General features: G+C 45.0%; 1 protein-coding gene across 1 annotated transcript in view; it reads left to right on the top strand.

Annotated features, from left to right (window-relative positions):
* The first annotated feature begins 4,331 nt into the window (after positions 1-4,331).
* Positions 4,332-10,205, top strand: part of ntsr1 (neurotensin receptor 1 (high affinity)) — a 48,091-nt gene continuing 42,217 nt past the window's right edge. The window contains exon 1 of the mRNA XM_084552650.1: positions 4,332-5,009. Within this exon, the coding sequence (XP_084408776.1) occupies positions 4,335-5,009 (675 nt within the window). The 5' untranslated portion in view covers positions 4,332-4,334. The remainder of the gene's footprint in view (positions 5,010-10,205) is intronic.

Raw genomic sequence — 10,205 nt, 5'->3', positions numbered from 1 at the left:
AATGCAGACATGACCAACATATACATACAAACAAAAAGCGAACACAACCGTACATTGAACAACAGTACATGATATCTTCACACTCAGGAGGGCTGGGTCCGCACAAGGTTTAATGGGGCAGATTATTAAGTGCCATAATAGCAGAGGGTACGAAGCTCTTGTTAAAGAGCGCCCTTCTCCACTTTAGAGTTCTGTATCTGCGCCCAGATGGCAGCAGTGAGAAGTGTGGGTTGAGGGGGTGATCCGGGTCATTGGATATTGTCGGTGCGAGGCGTGTGACAGCTCTGTGGTTGAGTTCTGAGAGGTTAGGTGTGGGGTGGTTAATGATCTTGGATGCAGTGTGTGTGTGATTTTTGTGAGCTTGTTCCTGTTGGTAGTGGACAGCATGTTGTGGAAGCAGGGGGAACAGTACAATAGGATGGGTTGGATCTAGTGAATTTGGAGGCCAGGTCAACACCTTGTGCTGTTCTTCATGTTTTTTTTTTTTTTAGTTGTTCCTAAAGTGTTTTTGTGTGTGTGTCTGTGTCAGGCTGCATCCTGCTGGGGATGGCTGCTGCCATCAAGGAGTGTCATTGCTACGGGGTGGGGGTGCCTGGTCTGGTCTAGGTGGGTGCTACATGTCTAAGCAACATCCACACCAATGAATGCCAGGTCCAGAAGTTTCCCAGCATAATAATGAACTGTCACAAGATGATCAATGTTATTTACTTCTCCTGTCAGTGGTCATAATGTTGTGGCTGATTGGTGTATATTAGCAGGCTGCCACTTAATTACCATTGAGCCTGTTTAAATGCGTTTCAGCCTGTGGCCATCATCCATCTCATCATTGTTTTTAGTTTGAGGATAAACCTCATGTTGCTGCACAACCTTTTTTTTAATTTAACATTTCTAACTAACCCTCCATAATCCATAAAACCAAGCAAACAAACCTTGTTACAAATAAGAGGAAGTCACCGAGTGGTTCTAGCCCCGTGCAGATATGGGTTATCATTCGTATTCCTTTTGAGTGAGGGATGAAATCACCAAACATATGCAGGTATCTCGTGCACATTAAAGATTAATCGTTCTTTTTCTCACAACGATAAAATTGTAGTTCTAATAATACTAATAATAATGATAATGGAATCAAAAGGTTCACTGCCTCTGAGTTATTGCTCTGATTAGCTGTGCATTGCGTCTGGCCTAACCGTAAAACTCCTTTAGATGATTAATAGATGCCGGCCAAACATGGGCACGCTGCAATGCTTCAGTGTCGCATCCTCTCCACGGCCGGTAACACCAGGATGGAAGGGTTATTCTTGCGCTCGTATTCCCGGTATTTATGAGACCTAGAGGAGGTCACCAGTCTCTTAGACGCTGGACTCGATGTTGCCCGTGACATTTAACCCCATCGCGTTTTGTGCTGCTACTGCACACACACAATATAAATGAATTACAACTGAGAGATATCATCTCCAGTGATTAAAGTATCTCGCCTGCATTTTGCGTGCATGCAAAAAAAAAAAGCTGCAAATTAAAGGATGACATTTTAAAGGAAGTCGGACTAATTATTTCTCTTGACCAAGGCCTTTATGTTAATGAGGCTTTTTAATATCTTAGATTTAAAGACACGTTTGGAAAAATTGTTGTATCTAGTGAGCATGGAAAGGACATCTCTCTCTGGTGGGATCCAATTAGAAAGATTAAATGTTTTTTTCTTGTCAGAGCATTCTCGGCAGAGATGTCAACCTCTGTGTTAAAAGTGCGCAGAAATATTTGAAAAGACCTTCCTGTGTCTCTTTCATTGTCTTCTTCGTTGCCACTGATGTTCCAAAGCCTTGAAGCCCTCAAGCACCGAGTGGCTGTGGTTCCCTCGTTCTCTGTAAATGCCACAGTACATTAGTCCTTGGAAAACTGTTTCATTGAAAACACTCAACATTTTCAGCAATTACCGACTGAAAACATGTTCTGTTAGATCCCACATAAACCAGATAGTGATCATTTTAAATGGCAGCGGATATGAATTTAGATAAATCGATCATAACTTGGGGTGGCACAGTGGTGTGGTGGTTAGCACTGATGCCTCACAGCAAGAAGGTTCTAGGTTCTAATCCATGGGCCGACTGGTTCCTTCCTGTGTGGAGTTTTCATGTTCTCCCTGTGTCTGTGTGGGTTCTCTCCAGGTACTCCAGCTTCCTCCCACCGCCCCAAAGACATGCTGGTTAGGTTCATTGGTGATTCTAAATTGGCCGTAGGTGTGAGTGTGAATGGTGCGGAGGCATGTGATTGGTTGGCCTGATGCCCCATGACCTTACAGGTGCCCCATCGGCTTACATGTATATTGCATGTGCATTATTGGCTGTTTCGATCTAATAAAGTTGTTTCATGCAAGTGCAAGTCCAGTTTTTTTTCCTCCTCCATGCACCTCAGTAACTGGCAAAGTTGCACCAGATATATTGTTTTTTTTCCTATTTTTAAAACTGCACATAAATGCACCGAACCTTTTAAGCATACATCATCTAAAACAAATCTGTCATCATCATCACCGAGGTCATTTTCTCTCCATTTTTACTCCATATGAGTCACATCAGCTCATCAAAAGAGAGCATGCTCTGCTTCTTCGGGCCGTGTTAGATATACTCGTACCGGCTCTGCGCGTCTTCCACTTTGTACGCGGATATGTTGGATGTATTATGTGGCCTTCTTTCAGTTCGGTTTCTTTGGGTTCTAAATTCTGTTTCATTTCATCCATGGGGTGAGCTGAGAGTTGTGAGGCCGGGGGCAGGAGATTTAAAAAGGTTTCCTGGCAGTACTCTCCATCGGTACACGCTGTATCCAAAGGCTCACTCTTCGCCTCTTTAACTATCCCAAGAAATGGCAGAGGAAAAAAAATTAAAATCAGGCTTGGCAGAATTCAGCTGTTTCTTTTTTTTATATTCTACACACATTTTGCAGTGACAAAACTATATTTACTATATTTGAAAGCAGTTCCTTTAAATATGCAGTTTTAATTTAAACAACAGCAGAAACGTGTCATTTGATGCCGGACAAACTAACGTGTTTGTGTGCAACTAGTTGACTTGAAGTGACATCAAGCAATTCAGTTGGCGAAGCAAGTTTGTGCATCTTCTCCTCGCGTTCAATCTAAATTACACCTTCAAAGTAAACAGTGATAACACACTGCGCACACATTTAACAGTTTAGATCTATGGATAAAGTCTTTTATTTTTATTTTTGTTTATACTCTAACCATCCCAAAGCCCTTTGACCTCTTTAAGGAAGTGTAGGAGATAAGGAAAACCCATTACCAGAGACGGACATCCTGTCCCACGGTAAACATCACGTTCAAGCTTCTGCAGGGACACAGGACTAAACCGTGACGAGCTGCTCGGGGCTTATTAGCAGCGATACTGATGCATGTGTCTCTGTGACAGCGCGTCAGCCAAATATATAGAACTCTGTAGGAGTCAGAGTGGCCCCCCTCCACCGGAAACATAAAGAGATTTCCTATTTAAGAAGACAGGCATTTCCTTACAGTGAGGAGAATGTCAAGAGTTGACGCCATGCAGAGTCTCCAAGGAGCTATTAGAATGCATCGCTAAACACAAACATGCTTTAATGTGCTATAGTTTATTATGGTTCATGTGTGTTTGCCTGTGCATGCAACAAATGGGATTGGAAAGGAGCTGCCTGGCAGGGACATGGCCCAAAAGAATGCTAATGATTTGTACAAAAACCCATTATGGTGTTCTGAATTAACACTGATGCTGTGAGTGTGTGTCAGAGAGCGGTGGACCTGCTCTGCTACACTGGTTTCAGCGGGGGCAGCTGTTGTGAAGTAACCATTAGAGCAACATTTCCTCTCCGCCCTGCCTCGCTGTAATATTTCTGCAACCAGAATGGAATCATTAGCACCGAAGGCACAGGCTCGACCGCAGCCCACTGGGCTCTCCGGCACCCACCAGTATCAGTATAAGCAGTATTTATTGGCCCCTTCTGTGTCAGATTAACAGTTGAGGGAGGAGATGGTTCCGGATCTAAATGACACAGAAATGTCTTTCAGAGGGCGTGCTTGAAAATTAAACGCACACTGCTCTTGATTTGTTGCTCCGGCGCGCTGTTTGCTTCCAAGGTGAAACATAAACGGACAAAAGTGACAAGAGCTCCACTCGCTGAATGGCCGTGCGTCATCGCAGCCGCGCCAATGGCGAGCACGCCTCCCACCGTGCCAAATATAAAAGCTGCTCTCCTCCGACTACCACAGAGCGAACAGGTTTTTACTCCAAGTGAAAGTCATCGCGCGCTCATGTAGTTTGAAGATTCTCTGTTTCCATGTGTGCACGCGTAAAAGCAGAATGGATTTAAACTTAAACTTAACGGGCTCCGTGCACGGCTTGCTTGGCTTCGGCGCGCTGGCGCAGAGACTCTTTGGGAATAACTCTCTGCTTGGGTTTGACAACACCACCGCCGCTTCCAAAACGGAGGAGGAGGACTTGGAAGTCAACACGGACGTTTACTCCAAGGTGATAGTAACTGTCATCTACGTGGCTCTGTTCGCCGTGGGCTCTCTGGGGAACTCGGTCACCCTCTACACCCTGCTGACCAAAAAGACCCTGCAGAACCTCCAGAGCACGGTGCACTATCACCTGGCCAGCCTCGCCGTGTCCGACCTGCTCATCCTCGTCCTCTCCATGCCCATCGAGCTCTACAACTTCATCTGGTTCCACCACCCGTGGGTGTTCGGGGACGCCGTGTGCAGGGGTTACTACTTCCTCCGGGACAGCTGCTCCTATGCCACCGCGCTCAACATCGCCAGCCTGAGCGTGGAGCGCTACATGGCCATCTGCCACCCGTTCAAAGCCAAGAGCATCATGTCCCGCAGCCGCACCAAGAAGCTCATCAGCGCCATGTGGATCGCGTCCTTCGCGCTGGCCACGCCGATGCTCTTCATCATGGGCCAGGTGACTCGCCAGGACGAGAAGATATGCACCACCATCGTGTCTCCTGTCACAATGAAGACTGTGCTCCAGGTGGGTGTAGATGTTCTGTTCTCTCAGGTGGCTCTTTACGCACAGAGACCAATGAAAGGTAACACATGAGATGTTTGCCACGGGCTCTACTCGGTGCATGTGCGCCATGACCACTGGCAGTTTTTACGCGCAACTGCGTCTCCAACATTCCGGCCGTGTGCGCACACACAAACTAAACATTAATTTAATTTATCAAATTAAATCCTAAACGGATCAATACAGATTCATCTTGCTGTTGGGTGATTAGAGTAATTTGCTTTCCTACTGCCAGGAAATGAACAACAGACCGCCGGCAACATCAACAAAGGATCACATCCTCAGTTTTTAATAGCAGAGGAAGGTTATTACTGAAATCTAAAGACGAAAATATCTTGAAACAGCCACGAAACAGAGCAGAGAGCAGATGCAGCGGCATGCAGGCCAGCTGTGCGATGCTGGCTCCTTCTCTGCAACATGTAAATGCAGAGAGAAGTGGAATAATTGGGGTTTAATCCAATAGAAGAAACTTTTCATGAATCTCTAATTGTTTTGTTTTACTTTTTTTAATTCTGGTTCAATAGTTGCTCAAGGAACGATTCCAAAGATTTGATCATTGCTGTTTCTGCTGCGTTTTCTCCTTTCAGATGCTGGTTATGGCCAAACATAGAACTACATCAGCTATACACTGATCAGCCACAACATTATGACCACTGACAGGAGAAGTGAATAACATCGACCATCTTGTGACGGTCCAGTGTTCTGCTGGGAAACTTCTGGACCTGGCATTCATTGGTGTGGATGTTACTTAGACATGTAGCACCCACCTAGACCAGACCAGGCACCCCCACCCCATAGCAATGACACTCCTTGATGGCAGCAGCCATCCCCAGCAGGATGCAGCCTGACACAGACACACACACAAAAACACTTTAGGAACAAAAAAAAAAAAAAAGAACAGCGAAGAACAGCACAAGGTGTTGACCTGGCCTCCAAATTCACTAGATCCCAAACTGATCAAGTATCTGTGGGATGATCCACAGAGGCCCCTCCCCTCAAAGCCCCCCCACTAACAACATTGTGTTGCCAGACACCACAGGTCACCCTCAGAAGGTCCATGTCCATTCTCTGTTGAGTCACCACAAGGGAGACTTGCACAATATTAGGAAGGTGGTCATAATGTTATGCCTGATCGGTGTAGGTTTAAGTTGATGATCCTTTCCAGTGTCCAGCAACAAAACAAAGCAGAGAGCAACATGCAGGTGTGAGGTTCCTGTACCTTCATACAGGATGTAATACAGCAGAACATTGGATCGTCACAAGATGGTCAATGTTATTTACTTCTACTGTCAGTGGTCATAATGTTGTGGCTGATCACTTTTCATCAGTCTGTTCCAAATTTAGTTTTATTTAATTTATTTAAATCCTGGTTGGATCAAGTTGCTCGAGCATCTTTTCTTTAAGATCCTTAAAACAATTTAAACTCAGTCTCGGCCTTGACCCCACTTTGTGTCTTGTAAACTCATCACTTATAAACACGGAAAGTATTTCAGTATAAACCAGTTCGGTCATGTCATGTCCTCAATAGTCTGATTATTTTATCCAGTTTAACTTTATACTGAATCATTTTGACGACTGCCTCTCTCGCGTCCCTCGTAAATATTTTGGAGGAAAGAAGCTGGAAAAAATAACGGCATTACCGAAATATGGACAAGGACGTAGTCAAACTCCTTATCGACGACTCCAGATTTTTCCATTTGTTTTAGTGCAAAGAAGAAGTAAATTAGGAGAATGTTTACATTTAATAAACTATCCTTTAAGAAAAATTAAACATCTAAGAAAAATAAGAGTAATTTGGTAACATTGCTGTCTGCTGTTTAGTCCTGGGTCTCAGTGTTGTCCTCTGTCCACTTCTCTTTCTAAAACAGTGGACAAATTAGGAATATCAGTTACTTTCGCACTTTGCATATTCACACTGCGGGCCAGATCAGACCCTCTGGCGGGCCGTTTTTAGCCCACGGGCCGTATGTTTGACACCTGTGACGTAGCGCATGTTACTTCTGGGTCCCTGACACCTTGACCTTCTCCGGCAGTGGGCGGCAGACTGAACATGTGAGAGGAAGTACCTTTAAAACAAACATAGAGACGATCCATTTGAGGATAGCTGTTATTTCTGACGGAGCAAAGGCTGAATTGATTCTGAAAATAACAGCAATTACAATAATCATTGGGTCTAGCTGGGTGTGCAAGATTCAACGTGAAGAATCATGATGTGTGGGTGACTGACTTTCCAGACTCCGAACAAAGCAGCCCCGTCTCTTTCTCTCTCTCTCTCTCTCCACAAAAACAAAACCCTATTTTCTCAAGGCTGTTTCCAGCACTCTCCAAGATGAATGGTGCTCCTCCATGGGGCCGTAGGTCGAATAAATGATTAGCCTCTTGACTAAGAGGCCGCACGGAGCCATTTGTGTTGCGCCGAAAAAGGATAAAGTGGACGTGATTACGTGAGGTGTTCAGCGGATGCTTGCACAAGAGTAAAAGTGGAATGTGACTTTGGCTCTTGTGCGATCGTCACGATCCGCTTCCCTGCATCGCGCTGAATGTTTTCAGATTCCTCCGATCTGTGTGTGTCGTCTATTGATGTCCCGCCATGTCTCATTTTTTTTTTCCTTCCGCTATCTTCTACGTCTCTATTCATCACTCCGGCACGACGACAGTAACTCAGTGAAGCTGTGCCAAGGCTAACCATTCTTATCTCCCAGCGCTTTCATTAAAGGCTATTTGTGAGGAGAAGGGCTCCAGCGAATAGTCTGTGTCACAATATTTTTCCCACAGAGGATAATATAGAAATAGAGTTGGGATATATATACACAGCCTGGCCAAAAAAACACACTCTAATATTTCATTGTACCTCCTTTTGCACACATTCTCTGTAGCATTGTTTCAGTAATCTTCTGCAATGTCACCAGATTTATTTCCATCCAGTGTTTCATTCATTTTCCACCAAGATTTTGTATTGATGATGGGAGAGTCTGACCACTGCACAAAGCCTTCTCCAGCACATCCCAAAGATTCTCAATGGGGTTAAGGTCTGGACTCTGTGGTGGCCAATCCATGTGTGAAAATGATGTCTCATGCTCCCTGAACCACTCTTTCACAATCTGAGCCCCGTGAATCCTGGCATTGTCATCTTGGAATATGATCCATTGATGGAATAACCTGGTCATTCAGTATATTCAGGTAGTCAGCTGACCTCATTCTTTGGACACATAATGTTGCTGAACCTAGACCTGAGCAACTGCAGCAACCCCAGATCATAGCACTGCCCCCACAGGCTTGTACAGTAGACACTAGGCATGATGGGTGCATCACTTCATCTGCCTCTCTTCTTACCCTGATGCCCCCGTCACTCTGGAACAGGGTAAATCTGGACTCACCAGACCACATAAGACAGATAAGATAAGACATGTTTATTTATCCCACGTATGGGAAATTTCCTTGTCACAGTACAGTAGCATGGAATTTGGCAAAAAAAATATATATATACAGAAAACAGTGACGACTTCGACAGAGAAAAAAACACAAATACAAAAAAAATATATATACAGAAAAATATACAAAAAATAACAATACTCTGAACAAATATAGAGAGAAAAATAAAGACATTCTGTATATACAGTGTGGTGGTGGAATAAACTTTACAAATAAATAGTTGCTTAAACTTTGAAAAAAAACTATGAGTTGGTGAGGTAGTGGTTCGTGCAAAAAAACTGATTAATTTGTGCAAAAGTACAGTTTTTATTGACTCAGGCTGGTGTTGTACAGCCTGACGGCAGCTGGAATGAATGACCTGCGGTAGCGTTCCTTCTAGCAGCCTGGGTGCAGCAGTCAGCTGCTGAAGGAGCTGCTTAGGTCTCTTACAGTCTGATGCAGTGGGTGAGAGGGGTTGTCCATGATTGATGTCAGCTTGGCTAACGTCCTCCTCTCACCCACCTCCTCGATGGAGTCCAGAGAGCAGTCCAGGAGAGAGCCGGCCCGTCTGACCAGTTTGCTGAGTCTCTTCCTGTCCCTCTCTGAGCTCCCACTGCTCCAGCAGACAACTGTATATAGGATGGCAGAAGCCACCACCGAGTCGTAAAAAGTCCTGAGCAGTGTCCTGCACACTCCAAAGGACCTCAGTCGTCTAAGCAGGTGGAGACGACTTTGGCCCTTCTTGTACAGGGCGTTTGTGTTGTGTGTCCAGTCCAGTTTATTGTTGAGGTGAACACCCAGGTACTTGTAATCCTCCACGACCTCAATGTCCAAGCCCTGAATGTTCACCGGTGCAGTCAGCTGTGGTTTCCTACTGAAGTCGTTCGCCACCTCTTTTGTCTTGCTGGCATTGATGTGCAGGTGGTTCAGAGCACACCAGTCCACAAAGTTGGCGATGACCTCCAGGTACTCCAGATCGTTTCCCTGAGGTACACGCCCAACAATGGCTGTATCGTCAGAAAACTTCTGGAGGTGGCAGCTGTCCATGCTGTGTCTAAAGTCCGATGTGTACAGGGTGAAGAGCAAGGGAGAGAGCACAGTACCCTGCAGCGCCCCCGTGCTGCAGGGTACCACATCAGACACACAGTCGTGAAGCCTCACATACTGCGGCCTGTTGGAGAGGTAGTCGATGGTCCATGCAGCCATACTGTTAACTCCAGCTCCTTCCAGCTTCCCCCTGAGCAGTAATGGTTGGACATCACTGCTTCTTCCATTGCTCCAGAGTCCAATCTTTATGCTCCTGAGCAAACTGAAGCCTTTTTTTCCAGTTAGCCTCACTGATCAGTGGTTTTCTTAAGGCTACACAGCTGTTCAGTCCCAATCCCTTGAGTTCCCTTCACATTGTACGTGTGGAAATGTTCTTACTTCCACTATTAAACATAGCCCTGAGTTCTACTGTTGGTTTTCTTCCATTTGATTGTAGTTTCTCCAATCTCCTTAGATATTTTCTCTGCTTGATGCATGCCAATGATTTGACCCTTCTCAAACAGACTAACATCTTTTCCACGACCACAGGATGTGTCTTTAGACATGGTTGTTTAAGAAATGAGAAGCTACTCATTGCATCAGTTGGGCTTAAATAACTTGTTGCCAGCTGAAAGATAATCACCCATTCAGTACTTATCCAATAAGAGGCTCCGACTTATTTTTCTGTTGGCCAGGCAGTGTATAAGTATGTACAAAAAGAGC

Source organism: Chelon labrosus, assembly GCF_963514085.1.
Source record: "Chelon labrosus genome assembly, chromosome: 10".
NCBI classification, from domain to species: Eukaryota; Metazoa; Chordata; class Actinopteri; order Mugiliformes; family Mugilidae; genus Chelon; species Chelon labrosus.
The sequence above is the reverse complement of the archived record's forward strand: the minus strand, read 5'-3'. Positions and strand labels throughout refer to the sequence as shown.